This window comes from Lithobates pipiens, unplaced genomic scaffold (genome assembly GCF_037356315.1).
Source record: "Lithobates pipiens isolate NorthernLeopardFrog02 unplaced genomic scaffold, aLitPip1_a1.2 Scaffold_13, whole genome shotgun sequence".
Lineage (NCBI taxonomy): Eukaryota > Metazoa > Chordata > Amphibia > Anura > Ranidae > Lithobates > Lithobates pipiens.
Window position 1 is genome coordinate 35,406,781 of NW_027507718.1, and position 21,611 is coordinate 35,428,391.

Here is a 21,611-nt window from a genome sequence, read left to right on the forward strand (position 1 = left end):
AGATATATATATAGAGAGAGAGAGAGAGAGATCTCTCTCTCTCTCTCTCTCTCTCTCTCTATCTCTCTCTCTCTCTCTCTCTCTATATATATATATATATATATATATATATATATATATATATTTATAATATTAGTAAAGTAAAAAATGTATATAAAATGAATATTTATAAAGTAAAACAAATTAATAGATATAAAAATGATATAGACATTTACATAAGCATACTTGAGAACAGATGCCTGACAATACTAGAATAATATTGGATAGACAGTGAATAGGAAGCTAGATAGAGGAATTTGTTTCCAGGTGTAGACAATTGAATGGACATATAAAACAATTATTTAATTATTCATATTTCTATAAACAAATCCAAAGCTTAGTGAATGAGTAGATAGACAAGGGTATTAAAAAGAATAATATATATATATATATATATATATATATATATATATATATATATATATATATATATATATATATGTATATATATGTATATATATATATATATATATATATATATATATATATATATATATATATATATATATATATATATATATATTTATAGACCATGTAAAATGCTACATGAATGAACTGATAAATACATTTGTTTGTCAGATATACATAATTTAGAGGATATTTATAAAACAAATATATAAATATAAACAGCCCTATTATGAAAAAACATTAAAAAAAAAATAGATGAAGGAACGGATAAAAAGATAGATAGATAGATAGATAGATAGATAGATAGATAGATAGATAGATAGATAGATAGATAGATAGATAGATAGATAGATAGATAGATAGATAGATGTAGTTTATAAACGTATAGAGAACAGTGTCATAGTCAGATGCACCCATCCATCCATCCATCCATTGGCCCATTACACACAGTTATTGTCGGGCTGTAGAATATTCTTTGCTGTACAATCCTAGGCAGCTCTTTAAGAAGTAACCCTGTGAATTTACTGGGTGCCTTTTGTCGGGAACAATACATGAAATCCGATTCTAAATTCTCCATCTGCAGCTGTAGGATGTGAAATACTCTTGTATAAGAGCAGGTAGAAAAGCATGTTTAAATCACACAAGGGAATATTAGAGAGGACAATTCAATACTTTTTTTTCTTATGTGGCACAGAAAAAGAAAAGCGTTAGATATTTAAGAGGTGTGTAAAGAAGTGACAAGGAGTTAGTAGGATGCATTGGGTTGTAGATGAATGTTGTGCAGGAGGCAGAGTAGTAAGTATTCCCTGTATGTAGAGTATATAGGCTGTGCAGGGGACATCAGCAGCACTCTGTGGTCCAGGAAGGGTTAGATCAATTCCCCTGGAAGGTGATATGAATTGATGGTTATAGAGCAGTCCCCAGTATCCCCCACAAGGACATGTGCTCTTTAATGAACTTCCCATCCATTGCTATAATAAAGCTCATTGAATGCTGCGAAGTAAGAGCTGGGAGTCTGTAACAAAATCTAACTGCATGTGCTGCACTTCATCTTGGTGACAGTCTATTAAAACCACTTTACCTTTTACACAAGTAACTTCATAAAAAAGCCTTTTTACAGCGCCATATGATTGTGCAATTCTTCAGTTTCATAGTTTCCTCCCTAAGTCTTGGAATAAATATTTATCAAATATATTTCTGTAAAACAAAGGCAGCCGTATTTTGTGGGGACTTTACAATCTCTGATTACAAGCTGGCCTGGGTGTTCTTTCTCTTCTTCATTTATTGGGGGAATAATCCGGGTGACATTTATATTCTGTAATAAATGAGAGGGGAGCCACATACAATGCCATCCACAGAACCAGCCTTGGTTTACACTGGGGGGGCAGTGGGGTGACATTTCTCATTAATGCCCCCGACATTTTATGATGGCATCATCTGTAAATGTACACAGCCCACCACTGCATGTTTTTACATTATAAACTATAATTACACAAGATCTATGCAAACATTTCTCTGCACAGGTACACACGATTCTTCCACTCGCCCCAGGACTATACTCATTACGTTATTTGTTCACTAACGAATTAACACATCCCTGTGTATAAAATAGAAATCAAACCGTGTATACAAAGGGAAAAAAATAATGAAGGGGGTGTTGTCTGCTGCAGCCAATCAGATTCCATATTTCATTATTCTAGTGCAGGATGGAAGATAAGTGTAACAATCTTATTGGTTGCTATAAGCAATAGAGCTCTTGTCCCCTGCTGAATTTTTCTCGACTAGATTATTAGCTGATTATTTGTGTATGAAGGGTAATTTACTAATAGACAGTGGAGGGGATTTACTAAAACTGGAGAGTGCAAAATATGTAGCAGCTCTGCATAGAAACCAATGAGCTTCCAGGTTTTATTATCAGTGCTAAATAGAGCAAGCTGAGGTTAGAACTTGATTGGCTACCATACACAGCTACCCCAGATTTTGCACTCTCCAGTTTTAGTGAATCAACCCCAATGTTCACTTACCTAATCAGGTTTAGGGAAATTAAACATTTAGGAATTTCCTCAAAACCTGACTGGGTATTTGCATTCATTTATCTGAAAATAACGAAGGCAAAAAAAAAAAAAAAAAAAAAAATATATATATATATATATATATATATATATATATATATATATATATATATATGAAAAGATATAAAGATATAAAAAATGTGTGCTCACTTTTGTGAGATACTGTGTGTGTGTGTGTATATATATATATATATATATATATATATATATATATATATATATATATATATATATATATATATATATATAAACAATACGAAAAATACTATAATTTATAAAAAAATATTTAAAATGGAATTAAAAGTTCTATATAATACAAGCACTATAAAAAGTATAAAGTATAAAATGTATAAAGTATAACAAGTCACTTGCTATGTGCTTTTTTTTAATATTAACACCACCTATGCAACTTTTTTTTTTCAAGAATATCACCTAACAGGAAAGCGTACCTGCAAGGGTTAACCATAGAGATTTCTTATAAATCTAAACTGGTATGGTGTGAGTCCTCTACTGCAGAATAAGCCAGTCCTAAATCATACCTGGCAGGGCAGGTACTGGCCCAAGGGGCTGATTTTTGTGGCTGTATATATGATAATCTGGTCATCCTCCCTGATTAATCCAATAAATTTGTATGCTCCGGTCTCATCCTTCACTGATCCCCATTTCTGAAATGGTAGAAATTGACCAACCTTATTTACCAAAGAGTGTTTCATTCTTAATTACCGTAACCCATAGTAACCGATCATAATTAATCTTGTGTTGATCTGATCAGGATATTTTTTTATTTTTATTTTTGATGCTATGGGTTACATTACACAACTCAACTTTCATGGTTGATCGTACATTTTGCTATATATTTATTTTACATTTATGTATGCAATGGGTAATATCTTTAAAGTTATTGTTGCATTGCATTGTTTAATTGTTGCATTGCCCCTATAGGAATTCTAATCCATCAGTATATGATCTAAAAATGAAAGAGTTGAATCAGGCAGATATATATTATAAGGATAGATAGAGAGACAGACAGATAGATAGATAGATAGATAGATAGATAGATAGATAGATAGATAGATAGATAGATAGATAGATAGATAGATAGATAGATAGATAGATAAAAAGAGAGAGAGGTGGACAGACAGAAAGACAGACAGATAGATAGATAGATAGATAGATAGATAGATAGATAGATAGATAGATAGATAGATAGATAGATAGATAGATAGATAGATAGATAGATAAAAAGAGAGATAGATAGATAGATAGATAGATAGATAGATAGATAGATAGATAGATAGATAGATAGATAGATAGATAGATAGATAGATAGATAGATAAATAGATAAATAACAACTGTAAACAGAAGTTTGACAATGATATAGATGATACTAGATAGATTATAGATAGTAGACAGTTTGTATAATACAAAGCTACATATAGGCTGATTTAGTATTATACAAAATGGTATATATACCCATAAATCAACCTATAGGGGTTGATTTAAAAAATGGAGAATGCAAAATTGGGTGCAGCTCTGCATAGAAACCCATCAGCTTCCATTTTTTTTTTGGTCAAAACTTAGCTGAATAAGCTGAAACTAGAAGCTGATTGGCTACCACGCAAGAGTTGCACCAGATTTTGCATTATTTTAGTAAATCAACCTATTTGTAGCTTTGTATTGAAAAACATAGCACTCTAGTCCAAGGCAACAATCAAAAATAATTTTACATTTTTGTAACAAAGAATGCTTGTAGGTAGGTAGGTAGGTAGGTAGGTAGACAAGGTTAGTGCATGCCTTATATTGGGGCTATGAATGGGAATATAAAGGTCAGTAATGCATATGCATGGGGTGGAATATGAATGCAATGAAAATCTATGCTAGAGAGGCGGGGATGGGTTAGAGAAGGGAGGGAGCTGCTACCTAAAGCCCTCACATCTCCTGCACACATGGACAGAGCATGGGAAGCATCGCCCACAGCACTGTGTCCTCAGTCCTGTATCCTGGTCTAGAGGTACATTCCATGGGGCTACCTGTCTCCACCTTGTGAGGACATCATCTGAAGGACATACCACCCCCAGACCGCACTGATTTGTAATCCATGCCAAGGATTAGTGATTCTAAAGAGGTGACCTGCTCAGTGGGATCAGATCAGGCTACAGAAAACACCCCATAACAAGAATGCAGAGAAGAGGGAGTGTTGTGTAGCCCCCTTTCCCATCTCCTGGTGTAGACCCAAGGGCTCAGTGCTGTGAAAGCCATGAACGGGTACGGCTCTCCCTACCTGTATATGGGGGGACCGGTGTCCCAGCCTCGTGCCCCTCTACAGAGGACCCCCAAATGTGCCCGCTGCAGGAACCACGGGGTGCTCTCTTGGCTGAAAGGGCACAAGCGCTACTGCCGCTTCAAGGACTGCTCCTGCGAGAAATGTATCCTCATCATTGAGAGGCAGAGGGTCATGGCCGCTCAGGTGGCACTCAGGAGGCAGCAAGCCAACGAGAGCCTGGAGAGCCTAATACCAGATACCCTAAGGTCTATGCCAGGCCTGCCAACTACTCTGCCAGCCGACACCAGTCAGCCAACCTCCAGACCAGGCGAGATGGCCATCCGATGGGCACAGGAGCCTTCCTCTACTATGCAGGTGCCAGTGAAAGCAGGTGAGTACAGGGGGCACTGGTGTTGGCTGCGTGGGGGCACTGGGGCAATCACCAGACACAATTTCTAAACCCCACTCTTCATATATCCTTTTTCATTCATCCATTGGTCCATATTTTCATTCATTCACCCATATATTCGTTAATTCTTCCATCGGTCTATGTATTAGTCCATCCAAGCATCCATTCGTTCTTCGTTAATTTATTCATTCAGTCATTCATCCATCCATCAATATATTAATTTATTGCCACAGTCATTTATTCATCCATATATTCATTTATTCATTCATTTATTCCCTCAGTCATTCATTCATCCATCCATATATTCATGTATTGCCTCAGTCATTCATTCATCCATCCATATATTCATGTATTGCTTCAGTCATCCATATATTCATTCATTTATTCCCTCAGTCATTCATTCATTCATCCATCCGTATATTATTTCATTCATTCATCTATTAGTTCAGTCATCCATCCATATATTTGTTTATTCGTTCATTCATCTAACTATATATTCGTTTATTCGTTCATTTATTTGTTAATTCACCCATCTATATGTTCGTTTATTCATTCATTTGTTCAGTAATTCATCCCTCCATCCATATAGTCGTTTATTTATTCATCCATTCATATATTTGTTTGTTCATTCGGTATTGCGTTCATTTATTTATTCGTCTTCTTTATATGAAAAGATTGGGCTGGGCACGCAGATATGGCCTGCGATAATTAGCCCACACATTATTTAATATTTTATTGTATTGTTTTATTGCACAATTATTTCACAATAATAATAGTAATACATCAGTCCATTTGATTTTACTAAGAACAGTACACCCATTCTACAGATTAGACCACTTCTAAACAAAAAGGCAATTTAAATGGTAATTTAAAAAGCAATTTAATACCAGAATGGGTTATGTAAGACCAAAAAGACAGAATGATATTATAGTAAAGCAGGGAAGCCACAGAAAGTCTAGTCATGATATAAGTAGAACGATTTTGGTCTGCAAAAAACCTTCTGCTTGCAATCAAAATCCTATCCGTTGTACTTTAATTAATACCTCCATTATTCTTTCCTTCATTTATATTAGATGTGAACACGGATTATTATTATTTTCCGTGGCTGAGCCACCAACTGCTTGCCCTATGAACACAATTTCATTTGTACAAAAGGCTGACTATTCACTATATAGTCTGAGGGTACAATCTCGTTTAGATCCAATATCAGTTTTGTAGTGTCTGATACGAATGGAATTGTGTAGTTTTGTCCCTGTATTACATTGCTTTTGTAAATCCAAAGGCGATTGTACAATCAGATTGTATAATGTATGGCCGGTTTAAAGGCTACGATCCTTCCTAGCCGGTAATGGTCAGTGTTTTGGGGTCACAATATGTAATGATCACAATTATAACGAGGCCCTGGGGTATGACTGATGTGCTTTATCTCATTATGAGGGATTGAACGTCTCCAGACCCCCTTTTCAGGAGGAGACAAGAAGTGAAGCGTGTCAAATTGCTCAAAAAGCAAATCAAGTGTAGTCTCGGCTTGTGCCAAAACATGTCATGAGGAGTGGGGGGATCGGGTTACTGGAGCCTCTGTGCTTACTCTTATGTACTTACCATACACACCAGCCCCATGATGACAGACACCCTGCCGGCTAACACACAGCGATCACACCGGCTTCAATTAGCAACTTCCCATGGGGGATACATAAATGATACAACACTTAGCATGCCAATGTTGTAAACCCCAATTTATAGTTCCCAACAGTTCCGCATCGTTTTCTGCTGGGCTATTCCTGGGGTGGAATATGAAGAACGATGTGTTGTTCATGTATCATGACATACCTAGATGGGAACCATAACTATGGTACCTACTATTACTACTTCGTCTGATCGAAGAAAAGAAAAAAAGAAAGAAAAAGAAGTATGGGAGCAGTATGGGGATAATGTTAGATCAAGTTTGTAAACGAAATTTTGCACACATGGAAAAAAGTATAAAATGTTATTATGGAGAAGGAAAGGAAGAAACAGAAAAGAATAAAGGAATGAAAAATAAAGAAGAAAAAAAAACAAACACATAAAAAAACATTCGTTACAAAAAAAGTCCTACTAATTGTATATAAGCTAAGCAAGAAAGAAAGAAGTAATAAACAGGTTTGCATGCAGAAAATATAAATATATTTATCTACATATATTGGGGCTTACATATTATCTATCTTCTTTCTTTCTTTCTTTCTTTCTTTTTCTGTCTTTCTTGCTTTCTTTTTCTCTTTCTCTGTTTCTGTCTTTCTCTCTGTCATTCTCTCTCTCTCTTTCTTTTTCTCTTTTTCTGTTTCTTTCTTTCTTTCTTGCTTTCGTTCTCTCTGCCTCTTTCTTTCTTTCTTTCTTTCTTTCTTTCTTTCTTTCTTTCTTTCTTTCTTTCTTTCTTTCTTTCTTTCTTTCTTTCTTTCTTTCTTTCTTTCTTTCTTTCTTTCTTTCTGTCCTTCTTCATCTTCTACTTCTTATTTCTCTCTCTCTCTCTCTCTCTCTCCCCCTCTCTCTCATTCCCCCCTCTCTCTCTCTAATCCCCCCTCTCTCTCTCCTCCCCCTCTCTCTCGCATTTCTCTCTCTCTCTCCCCTCTCTCTCATCTCTCTCTCTCTCATTTCTCTCTCTCTCCTCCACTCTCTCTCTCTCTCATTTCTCTCTCTCTCTCTCTCCCTCTCACCCCCCCTCTCTCTCTCATTTCTCCCCCCCCCCTCTCTCTCTCCTCACCCTCTCTCGCATTTCTCTCTCTCATTTCTCTCTCTCTCTCTCTCTCTCTCATTTCTCTCTCTCCTCCCCCTCCCTCTCTCATTTCTCTCTCTCTCACTCTCATTTCTCTCTCTCTCTCTCTCTCTCTCTCTCTCTCATTTCTCTCTCTCCTCCCCCTCCCTCTCTCATTTCTCTCTCTCTCACTCTCATTTCTCTCTCTCTTTCTCTCTCGTCTCTCTCTCTCTCTCATTTCTCTCTCTCCTCCCCCTCCCTCTCTCATTTCTCTCTCTCTCTCACTCTCATTTCTCTCTCTCTTTCTCTCTCGTCTCTCTCTCTCCTCCCCCTCCCTCTCTCATTTCTCTCTCTCTCTCTCTCTCTCACTCTCATTTCTCTCTCTCTTTCTCTTTCGTCTCTCTCTCTCCTCCCCCTCCCTCTCTCATTTCTCTCTCTCTCTCTCACTATCATTTCTCTCTCTCTCTCTCACTATCATTTCTCTCTCTCTTTCTCTCTCGTCTCTCTCTCTCTCTCTCTCTCTCTCTCTCTCTCTCTCTCTCTCTCTCTCTCTCTCTCTCTCTCTCTCTCTCTCTCTCTCTCTCTCTCTCATTTCTATCTCCCTCTCTCTGTCTCTCTCTCATTTCTCTATCTCTCTCTCTCTCCCCTCCTCTCTCTCTCTCTCTCTCTTTCTTTCTTTCTTTCTTTCTTTCTTTCTTTCTTTCTTTCTTTCTTTCTTTCTTTCTTTCTTTCTTTCTTTCTTTCTTTCTTTCTTTCTCCTTTATGGCTTGCAGGTGCATTAATATATGCAACACAGTTATAAAGGTATTCACCCACTCCTTAATTATCTGTCAATAGTTTAGGAATAGTCCTTCCAAAGCTATAAGTGGAGCAGAATAGATTGCGGGTTGTACGTGGAAATATATATACAATGATCCCAGTGAGATCAGCCGTCTCTTTCAGGGTCAATTGAAAAGCCACAGGAGCTTGGTGAGCTAATTTATTTATATTACTTGGATATTCCATGGGGGACCACTGGCATTGGCCTCGAGGTCCCCAGGATTAGATCTTCAGAGGGACACAAATGGTCATTGCACAGACCATACACTGATAGTGGCAGTGTAGGACAATCTATTCAGCATGGATAATGGCTCTGCTCCATGTCCCAGTCTGGCACAGCAACAAGGAGTGTCCCCAGTGTCTGCTTCTATAGGAATGTGGCTCAGCTGATATACAGCTGCCTTCACTCCACATATTTATTGTACTGCTCCTGGCCACCACCATCCCCTGATGATCTATGCATTTCATAAAAGATTACAGTCATTTCAGAGAGACAGTGTAATAGCAAGCATTGCAGGAGAAGGTCAGGATCCAATGAAAAGTTGCCAGCTTGTTTGTAGAACACAATGGCTGGCCACTGATGGGGCATCCCTCACTATGCCAGGCACCCTATCCAACATTTCCACATCTTCCTAGAGCTCATCCCAGACTAGTTCCACCACTACTTACATCTGTTCTAGAGTGCTGGAAAGGCTTATATACATTTACCATTTTCTAGCGAGTCTTTCTTTCTTGCTCTTCTTAATTAATGTTTACACTTTATGAAACCTTTATTACCATGTGTGCAATTTTTTATTTACAAGTCTTTATCTATATTATCCCCATATTAATTCAAATGATAACGTTGTATCATTATTATTTTGCTAGCAGAACCCAGCACAGCTGTAGCAGAAAATAAAACAAATAAAACAGACAAGCTACACTATAACCAGAGCAGATCTCAACTGAGATCCTGCAGTTTAGGTAAAAGCAACGAAAAGAAACAGAAGGAAAAAAGAAACAAAGCCGCTTCGTTTTGGATTGGATAAATGTGTTCTTCAAACTATTGCAGTGGCGTGAAAAACACTAATAATAACTATAATAAAAGTAATCATAATACTTTTACATTTAATTCAATAATGTCCTGACCTAATTTTATTAAGAAAACACTATATCTATCTATCTATCTATCTATCTATCTATCTATCTATATACATATAATAAAATACTACTGTTAACATTAATAACAGTAAAATTTTTGGTAAAAATCACATATGATATAGCCTAGTTTTATTCGGAAAATACTTTTGATATAATATTATAATTGTAAAATATTACTACAATTAATCATGTCCAGTAAAATTCTTGTGTATTATTGTGTATAGTTTTATTTGAAAAAAATACTGTGCACATTGCATGTTTATAATAATAATAATTGTTATCATTATTGTTGTTGTTGCTATTATTATGATTATCATAATAATAATAATAATGCACATTTTAGATAGACCTATTGCATTTCCTTGTTATTTAAAAAAACGCTATATGCATAATATTGGATGGTTATTTCTAGTAAAATCATCTATGTTTTATTCATAGTTTTATTTTGAAAATAATATGCTTGTAAAATAATATTAATAATAACAGTAATAATAATAATCACACCAGCAACAATTACAATTATAATAATAATACTTATTATTATTACTATTGACCTTCAGCCTTTTCAAGTTTTATTAAAAAAAAAAATCTAGATGCAAAATTATAGTAAACTTATAAATAAAAATAGAAAATTGACCTACGATATGACCTATGTCAATTTTGATTAACACAACACTTTTCACATAATGTTATAAAGATAAAATAATAATAATATTAGTAATAATAATAGTGAATTGCAGTAAAATATCCTTTGTCCTATCCTAGTATAAAACGCAGTCCGCATTGTACAGTCGCCGCTTTATCCCACTAGCTATGTACTAAACATAGAGCAGAGACTGGCTAGGACATTCTGCGTTCTCCATCACCTGCACCGCACAACCGGAGTGACTGCTAGCGATGTACTATGTAGTGCTCAGATATATGGGGTGATCAGATATATGGAGTGATCTGTGAACCATCTCTGAGTATTTCTATAGAGGCAGCGTGCACTTATTGCTGCTGGATCCTCCTTTTCTAAATGGTGGGAATAAATGAATCATTTTGGCTCAGGAGACACACTTCAGCAAATGTTTACATTGCTGCTGCCAGATTTTGCTGTATAAATATTTACTCATGGGAGACACAGTTATTGCTCATAAGACATTCCAATTTATGATTAGCATGCTTCATGTTATTATGTTATTAACGCACACAGCTACTGTCAGCAGCCTTCCTGATGGCAGCTCAACAAGATCCATGACATGTATGCTACATCCAGCTGGAGGATCCAAGAATGATGGACATGTTTAAAACTAAAATTAGCACCATGAGATCAGACTAATATATATATATATATATATATATATATATATATATATATATATATATTTATATATATCTTGCACTTCACTGATCCATGTGTACTTTGACTTTATACTGTATATATACGATTATACTTCTATACTGATAATCAAACACACTATCACTTTGATTAGTGTTTTATATATATATTCATTTTGTGCACTTCACTGATCCATGTGTATTTCGACTTTATACTGTATATATACGATTATTCTTCTATACTGAAAGTAAACCACACTAGCACTTTGATTTGTGTTTTGTAAATATATATAAATATATCTATATATATAGATATATAGATATATATCTATATATATCAAAATGCTTGTGTGGTTGATTCTCAATATAGAAAAATAATCTTATATATATAGTATAAAGTCGAAATACACATGGATCAGTGAAGTGCAAAAAATGACTATATATATATATATATATATATATATATATATATATATATATATATATATATATATACATATATATATTTATTTATTTATACTAGTCTGATCTCATGGTGCTAATTTTAGTTTTAAACATGTCCATCATTATATATATATATATATATATATATATATATATATATATATATATATATATATATATATATATATATATATATATATTATACATGTTTTATATAGCGCTAACAGTTTGCTAACAGTTTGCACAGCGCTTTACAGCATGAGGGCAGACATTACAGTTACATTACAATTTGGTACAAGAGGAATCAGAGGGCCCTGCGTTAGAGCTTACAATGTAAAAAGGAAGGGTCAGTGAGCTGATGGATGAAGTAAAACAGTGTTTATTTAGAAGCAGGATAGGCTTCTTTGAAGAGAAGGGTTTTCAGGGATCGTCTAAAGATGGATAGATTAGGGGACAGTCGGACAGATTGGGGTAGGGAGTTCCAAAGGATGGGAGAAGCTCTGGAGAAATCCTGGTGGCGAGCATGGGAGGAGGTGACAAGATATATATGCATGCATATACAATATAATACCATTTCCTACAATTGATGCTATTAGTGTAGGAAAGTAAAGTTATATTCGCTGCTAACATTGGCAATTGCTCTGCCACATATTGACAAGGTGAAATATTGTACTGGAACCTGTAAAACACGAGAAAAGTCCAACTATAATATATTGGTAGTTATCTCAGTGTTGATGATTTTTCCATTGTGCCAGAAATGTATTGTATGTATATCCAAAAGAGGGAACTGCTAGTAGTAATCTGTTATCTTAAAAATAGAAATGTCTGAAAATCTGCAGCACTTCCAATGAGACTGCCGTTACAACTGATATACATAATATAACAATACAATCTACCCAAAATGCCACAGAAAACAAAAAAATAAAAACAAACAGTAAGCTCAGCAATTAGAGGCAGGAAAAAACCCTACTGATTTGCATTTTTGACTGGAGCGTTCTGGCAGAAAACACACATGTACACTGGCTTAAAAATTGCTGCTTCCACAAGAGCTCAATGTTATGCTATGTGTTCATGTACATTTGGAAAATTACAGGCATCTTTTGAGCTCAACCTTAGTGGCAGGAAAAAAAAAACCCTTCTAATTGGAGCTTTCTGGCAGGAAAAAAACACTAAACTCTCCCAAACGCATCTAAACAATGTACAAAAATGTGAGCGTTTTTTTTTCTGCCACCCAAAATGGCGTTTTTTTAAAAGCCCAGTGGGCATGAAGCCTAAAGGGTAGATTTACTAAAACTGGTGCATTAAGAATCTAGTGCAGCTGTGCATGGTAGCCAAGCAGCTTCTAATTTCAGTTTGTTCAATTAGGCCTCATGCACACGAGACGCAGTTAAACGCGCGTTCAGATGCAGTTGGACAGTTTTTTCAACTGCACCTGAACTCATTCAATGTTATCCTATGTGTCCATGCACACAGTCTCGTTTTTTTGCGTTTATATGCAGTTGCGTTTAATCACGTTTTTCCAGAAGCAAAAAAATGCGTTCAGAGACAAAAATTTCTGCGTTTCAGACGCAAAACGGGGCTAAACGCGGCTAAACGCGGCTGAACGCGGCAACCGCGTTTAGCCGCGTTTGCGTTTATATGCGTTTTTAAAGGTGACCTTTTTTTTTACATTAAAAATCTCAAAAATGATTGCAAATGATGAAAAACCATTAGAAAAATATTTTAAACAATTGCAATTGCAAGTGGACAATCCACAACTTGTGGCAAGTGACGTGGCAAGTGGACAATCCACAACTTGTGGCAAGTGACATGGCAGGTGGCAAGTGATGTGGCAAGTGGACAATCCACAACTTGTGGCAAGTGACGTGGCAGGTGAAGTGGCAAGTGACGTGGAAAGTGGACAATAGACAACTTGTGGCAGGTGACGTGGCAAGTGACCTGGCAGGTGACGCGGCAAGTGACTTGGCAGGTGACGTGGCAAGTGGAAAATCAACAACTTGTGGCAGGTGACTGGCATGTGACGTGGCAAGTGGACAATCCATAACTTGTGGCAGGTGACGTGGCAAGTGACGTGGCAAGTGGACAATCCACTTGTGGCAGGTGACGTGGCAGGGGACGTGGCAAGGGACGTGGCAAGTGGACGATCCACAACTTGTGGCAGGTGATGTGGCTGGTGACGTGGCAAGTGGACAATCCACATCTTGTGTCAGGTGACGTGGCAGGTGACGTGGAAAGTGGTGTGGCAAGTGGACAATCCACAACTTGTGGCAGGTGATGTGGCTGGTGACGTGGTAAGTGGACAATCCACAACTTGTGGCAGATGGCATGGCAGGTGACGTGGAAAGTGGACAATCCACATCTTGTGGCAAGTGACGTGGCAAGTGGACAATCCACAACTTGTGGCAGGTTATGTGGCAAGTGATGTGGCAGGTGATGTGACAAGTGGACAATCCACATCTTGTGGCAAGTGACGTGGCAGGTGATGTGGCAAGTGGACAATCCACAACTTGTGGCAGGTGACGTGGCAGGTGATGTGGCAAGTGACGTGGCAGCTGACGTGGCAAGTGGACAATCCAAAACTTGTGGCAGGTGACGTGGCAAGTGACGTGGCAGGTGACGTGGCAAGTGATGTGGCAAGTGGACAATCCACAGCTTGTGGCAAGTGACGTGGCAAGTGGACAATCCACAACTTGTGGCAGGTGATGTGGCAGGTGACGTGGCAAGTGAACAATCCACAACTTGTGGCAGGTGACGTGGCAAGTGACGTGACAGGTGAAGTGGCAAGTGACGCGGCAAGTAGACAATCCACAACTTGTGGCAGGTGATGTGGCAAGTGACGTGGCAGGTGATGTGGCAAGTCACGTGGCAAGTGGACAATCCACAACTTGTGGCAGGTGATGTGGCTGGTGACGTGTCAAGTGGACAATCCACAGCTTGTGGCAGGTGGCATGGCAGATGACGTGGAAAGTGGACAATCCACATCTCGTGGCAAGTGACGTGGCAGCTGACGTGGCAAGTGACATGGCAAGTGGACAATCCAAAACTTGTGGCAGGTGACGTGGCAAGTGACGTGGCAGGTGACGTGGCAAGTGACGTGGCAAGTGGACAATCCACAACTTGTGGCAGGTGACGTGGCAGGTGACGTGGCAAGTGAACAATCCACAACTTGTGGCAGGTGATGTGGCAAGTGACGTGGCAGGTGATGTGGCAAGTGACGCGGCAAGTAGACAATCCACAACTTGTGGCAGGTGATGTGGCTGGTGACGTGGCAAGTGGACAATCCACAGCTTGTGGCAGGTGGCATGGCAGATGACGTGGAAAGTGGACAATCCACATCTCGTGGCAGGTGATGTGGCAAGTGACGTGGCAAGTGGACAATCCACAATTTGTGGCAGGTGACGTGGCAGGTGATGTGGCAAGTGGACAATCCCCAACTTGTGGCAAGTGACGTGGCAAGTGGACAATCCACAACTTGTGGCAGGTGCCGTGGCAAGTGACACGGCAAATGCAAGTGTACAACTGCTCTCTATGCTGCTGCTGCTCACTCTGATCAAAATAGCAGAAATAGTTAAAAAAAATGCTTTGAGAGCTTGGGGAGGGTCTACATGATGTTATCTTTATAAACGCGTCTAAACGCAAACGCGTCTAAACGCGTCTAAACGCGTCTAAACGCGACATGCAAACGCGGCAAAACGCGCGTTTCTAAACGCGCGTTTCAGCTTTTTTTTGACAGAGGTTTCATCTGCGTCTCGTGTGCATGAGGCCTTAAGCTTTGACAATCAATTCTGAATGGTGATTGGTTTCTATGCAGAGCTGCACCAGAGTTTGCACTCTCCATTTTTTAGTAAATATCCCTTTACCAGTTACATATTACTGTGAAATATCTTAAAAATATAAAAATAGTGGTATAATCTTGGACTGAGCTAGTATAATGGCAACAGATTCACATTTACATGGCTGCAATGTGTTTCACACTTCAGATATCCTGTACTAGTGACAAGGAACCCTAACACTTTTCATGCTCTATAGTCTACTAATGTTGTCTTTTTTTGGTTTGACAGATGTGTCTGAAGAGAGGCTAGGTGACAGCAGTGGTACAGACAATGGCGAAAGCTACAGTGACAAGGACACAGATCAGAGGTCCCCTCCTGATGTGAAGCCCTGCTGTACCCCAGAGAGTCCAGAGGTGGTGTCAGTGGATGAAGCAGGCTATCCAGTGCGGAAAAATTGCAGCAGTGCAGAGAGTACCTCAGAGAGCCCCAAGTACCAGGCTGAACACAACCATCTTCTGATTGAGGGCTCATCTGCTGCAGTGTCTCTGCCTTTCAACCTGAAATCCAACAGACCCCCTCTTGAGGTCCTGAAAAAGATATTTCCAAGCCAGAAGCCCACTGTGCTAGAACTGATCTTGAAGGGGTGTGGAGGGGACCTTGTTGGGGCCGTGGAAGTTCTTCTTTCAAGCCGATCCTCTGTGACTGGTGAGAGAACTACAACAGAATCTGAAAGCATTGTGTTACCACCCAATGGGCATTTATTTGAGCACACCCTTAGCTCCTACCCCCTATCATCCTCCAAGTGGTCAGTAGGGTCAGCCTTCAGAGTACCTGACACCCTCCGATTTTCTGCAGATTCCAGCAATGTGGTAACAAATCCCTTAGCTGTGCCCCTACAGCACCCTTTCCCGCAACCCCCAAGGTACCCTCTTCTTCTGAGAAACACTTTGGCAAGAAACCAGTCTAGTCCCTTTCTGCCCAACGATGTTACCTTGTGGAACACTATGACCCTACAACAGCAGTACCAGCTTCGATCACAGTATGTTAGTCCCTTTTCTGGAAACTCCACCACAGTCTTTAGGAGTTCACCTGTCCTTCCTCCTAGAGCTCCCGAGGACCCAAGGATCTCTGTTCCAGAGGACAACTGCCCCATTGTAGTGAAACAACCCATTTACACAGAGGAAGACTATGAGGAAAGATCAGACTCAGCAGACTCCAGAATCCTCAACACTTCTTCCTAACCAACAAGGTGACAGGACAATTGTATATATGACTATCTCTGATTGAAGAGAACTGCCTTATTTATCCCATATTCATTGCACTTAACTAAGCAATAAAACGTGAACACACATGAACTCATTTCCAGTTAGGGACTATGCACATTGTCCACATCATCTACTCAAGTGCTGGTATATCCGAGTGATGACCCTAAAGACAAAGAAAAACTTCTCTTCATGGGTTTATTCTATGACCTATTTAATATGATTGGTATATTGTTGCTTTTCCATGTATTATGTAATATGACAAATGGTGTTAAGTATATGTCACAGTCAAAGGAAGAAAAGATAATATGTGACCTTTGCAGATATCACCCTATCTATTTGTTCTGAAAGAACTGAGCATATCTAATATTACAAACAGTATGTGAACTGCATGAATTGCATTGTTAAATGAGCCCAAGATTAAACATTGTCAGGTTAATGTAGCATGCTAAGGACTCTAGATGAAATAAAAATGATGATGAGCATGTCATTTATACTTGTAGTTTGTCAAATTAAATTAGCGTACACCTATGAACAACCTCCAGGCAGCGAGGCACTCAATTACTTGAAAACATTCCACAGGGAAAACAGAGCAGGTATCTACATACTTGCTGCTCCAGCTGTTTTTTTTTTTTTAATTTAATTTGTTAACTTTTTACATCATTAATTTATCTTCTGTATTAAGCTGTTTTTTTTTTTTTTTTTTTTTAGGTTTTATATACAACATCACAAAATACTATTACATTTTTAGTGCAAATTACTTTTTAACTGTTGTCTCCAAAAAAAGAATAAGAATAAAAGATTTGGGGGAGATTTAAAAGTATAAATTCAACGTGGCCTCATATTTTTTCATATCATCATTCCTGAGTCTCTTCCATTAATACTAGGATTAACTCTGTGATGTGTTATATTTAAACATCATGTTGCTCTAGTCATGAATGAGAACGTCTTTAGGTACAAGCTTCGACCCATAAAAAACAATGTTTGTATATGCTATTGAAGGCAGAATGCAATCTAGGTTCCATGCACACAGAAGGTTTTTTTTTCCTGCTTCTGATGCGGAGCTTAAAATATGGCTGTAATTGCCCTAATGTACACAGAAGCATAGGATAACATTGAGCTGCTTCTACAGGCAAAACAAAAAGCTCCTCTAGAAGCAGCGATTTTTAAGCCAGTGTGCATGGAGCCTGACATTAACAACTACCTTAGATAGCAGTAAGCTATAGTGCCAAATATATTGTATGAATTTTGGATGATTCCTAGTTAATTGGCTGAAAGTTGAGCTGTGGGTGGCCCTGTTGACAACCATCTTTTGATTAACTTTTTTTTCGAAGGTTGGAACTCTTCGGCCCAAACAGTGCCTACATCAAATCAGAATACAATGGTCAGGAGCAGAAATTCCTCTATTCATATTCCGTTTAGCATGGATGGCGACATCTACATGTGTTTGGCCAGCTTTATTGGATGAAATTTAGTTTGATCAAACACTCCAGGCTCAATTTACTAACTTTAAACACAAGGATAAGGATCTTTATTTTTAGTCAAGTGACTGTAATTATAAATCTCATTTGAACATTTCTGTCTTTTTTTAAAAAAAAGTCTGTTTTTAAAAAAAGTAGAACATTGTGAATTAAGCGAATGTATCGTAAACAATTGTTTTTTATTTTTTTAACACTTTTTCATTCTTTTTTTTTTCTCTTTACTGCTGACCTTACCCTCTTTTAGGCTGCATGCACTTCCTCCAATGTCAACTGCACACCATTGCTGTTTACCAGATTCCTGATAGTGACATTGGTGGACCATGTCTGCACAATGTGTATCAGCATGACCCCTTTAGTCTCAATCAATGCCAAATCTCATAGGGTGATGATTAAGGGAGAGCAATTGGGAGCCAGTTGTTGCCATATAATAGAAAGGGCCCAGACAAGGGTCTTTATGGCAAGATAACCAGCTATTATTTTGTTTAAGGCTTTATATTTAAAAATATTGAAAAAATGTTAAATGTTTCTTGAATTATAATGAGTCTCCTGACTTCCCTCAACATTGCCTTTCACCTGCAGAATTTAACCGCAAATGTTTAGGGGTGGCCAGAAGACTAGAACACAATAGGAAAATAATTATCCCAGTTTGTAACGTTCGAATGTACGTGCTGCCTCTTCCACTCTGCTTTCCTAGGCTCTGGCCCATGAGAATCATTATGGTAAATGTTGACCTGTGAAGTGTAATCCCCACCCTTCCTCTATAGTCCTCTGTTTTAACCATAGGGGGATATTTATAAAAAGCTGGAGAGTTATAGAAACAACTTTTGTTTGTTCCTTTATGGCTTGTTTTTCGTTCGACCTATTTTAAAAATCATGTGCAATGTCCTTTGTTCCACCAGGGTAATTTATTAGTTCATCTGCATTTCAGTTTGCCATGTACCAACTATTTTTTCTACCCATTTTAGCTGTTTTGGTGTTGTTAATTAAATACTCCACATTTAAAAATATTACATAGTAGAAAAGAACATTCAAAAGAGCAATTTTCAGAGTTTGTATGGCACCATGGCAGTGGTAGCCTAACACGATTACTTGTGTGATAAAGCCTGTTTACCTGTGTTAATGCAACAGTGTTTTATTTAGAGTAGTAGTATTTTTTTCCCCCCCTCAAAAAATATGTTAATTTTGACAACAGTTAGCAAAGACTTTTTAGCATACACGATCCTTTTTAGATGTAAAGGTGAATTGTTGGCATACAGCATCCTAGGTGCTGTAGAACGGAATGGAGTACTAATTTTAGTATATCAAGTCCTTATAAATAAGCTTGTTGGGCAGAGAAGGATTTCAGGTAGTGGTAGTGGAAATACCTGGTCAGATCAAGCCCTGGCATCATTGCTAGTAAATGTTTTTTTTTTATAAATCTTTTTATTCAGTTTCTCAATTACAGACAAAACATACAAAGACATGACAAACCATCAAACACCTTAAAAAGAAAATATAGTAATACATTTTTCAAAATCTGATATTTGAATTAATAATCCAAAATAAAAATAGAAAAAAAAATAAGAAGCAAAACGAATTACAATAGACAATAATTCTCCCACCAATAGCCTCAGACATTTCTCACATAGGAGCATGCATATCATACATCCTAGCCCCCATTGACGGTCTATACTGTGTACGACTTGTTCAGCCACTTTGCCCACACTTTGTCGTACTTGCTAGGGCAACACCTATTCATGCAGGTAGCTCTATACAGTGGAAGGTTATTATTTACCAACTGCTTTCAATATGAAAGCGTGGTGGGACGAGGTTTATTCCAATGCAATGCAATAGCTTTTCTTGCATAGAATAGTGCTATATTAGCAAAGGTTTGCTCAAACATTGTTGAAAATAGTCTCTACCAGACCCAATAGACAGACAGACATTGAAACCGGTAGAGGAGCGGAAGTGAGAGAGTTCAATAAATCTACCACTTCCGCCCAAAAAATAGCTATATATGGGCAAGTCCAAAAGATATGTGTAAAATGCCCCTGTATTGCTCCGCAACGCCAACACTCTGAGGAGTAAAGAGGGTTTATCTTTTTATGTCTGTATGGCGTAATATATGCTCTATGTACCAGTTTATATTGGATCATACGATCTCTCAAGGATATCAAAGAACTGAAAGGATAACCCCACACAGCCCTCCAATCCTCCACATCTAAATCTGGTATATCTTGCACCTATTTAGCTCTAAGATCCTCTAGTGGCAGGATAGAAATTAATGTAAGATGTGAGTATAGTCTTGATGTAGATTTATCCAGGCACTCAGATCTAAGCACTGATTCTAACATAGATTGTCTAATCACTTAACTATGCTGTGGGAATTGGGCATGAAAGGTATGGAGAAGCTGAAAATATCTAAATAGATGGGAGCCTGGAATATTCAAATTCAAGGTAAGTGCAGAGAAAGTGGATAATTTCTGATCTGTAATCACTTGGGAGAGTAGTTTGATATTATATTTTGTCCAAGCGATGGGCTCTGGTGTTTTAAAAAATTGAAGAAGAGTAGGATTACGTTATAGCGGAGCACTTGGAGAGAATGCATCCTAAGGATAGTGCTCACATATAAGACCGGCACGAATAGTAGTGAGCATTGAAGGAGTCAGATGATATGGTGCCTTACGGCCCCTAAATAAAAGAGCCCTAAGAGCAGCTGTAGAACCTACTATTGCCACTTCCAGCCGGGTTGAGGAATTATATATATCAGGATACAGCTACCATGTGGCCGTAAACAGCTGAGTAGCTAGAAAATATTTATATAGGTCCGGAAAAGCTAATCCTCCCTGCTCACAAGGGCGCATTAAAGTGGTTAATTTATATCTGGGGTGCTTCGAACCCCATAAAAAGGTTACAAAAAAGTTGATTTATTTTTGTAAAGAAGGACATAGGGAGCCACTGAGGGGACTGTCTAAATAAATACATAAGACTGCTAGTAAATGTTTAAAGGGAAAAAAGGCCCTTTAACCTAAAAAATAACCATAATATGGTTTTGGCTAACCATATTTTTTATATTGACCTGGCTAATAGCAAAACCAAAAGAAAAAGTAACCACTTGAGTTGCCACTGTGCGAAAAGCTTTAAAAAAAATAAAATAAAATAATATATATATATATATACTGTATACAGCTCTCTCTCTCTCTCTCTCTCTCTCTCTCTCTCTCTCTCTCTCTCTCTCACTCTCTATATATACAATCAGTAAATACAGTAAACAAAGGGGTATAATACACAAAAAAAAAGAAAAATTGTATGTATAAGAAATAGTTTTGTAATAACCGTAAATATGGGTGGAGGGTTTCCTGATGTACCATTGCCTAAGGTTATAGTAGTATGTACTCAAAGAGAGTGTGCATCTGATTGAATGATACAGCAACCTTTTTTTACAGTCAAAAAGATAATGTAAATTAACTAAC

General features: G+C 37.8%; 1 protein-coding gene across 1 annotated transcript; it reads left to right on the top strand.

Moving 5' to 3' along the window:
- The first annotated feature begins 4,421 nt into the window (after positions 1 to 4,421).
- DMRT3 (doublesex and mab-3 related transcription factor 3) lies at positions 4,422 to 17,168 on the top strand. Its single transcript, XM_077475010.1, has 2 exons — positions 4,422 to 5,174; positions 15,705 to 17,168. Exons 1-2 carry the CDS (start codon positions 4,778 to 4,780, stop codon positions 16,655 to 16,657), a joined length of 1,350 nt encoding a protein of 449 aa, XP_077331136.1. The 5' UTR covers positions 4,422 to 4,777; the 3' UTR covers positions 16,658 to 17,168.
- Positions 17,169 to 21,611: the final 4,443 nt, after the last annotated feature.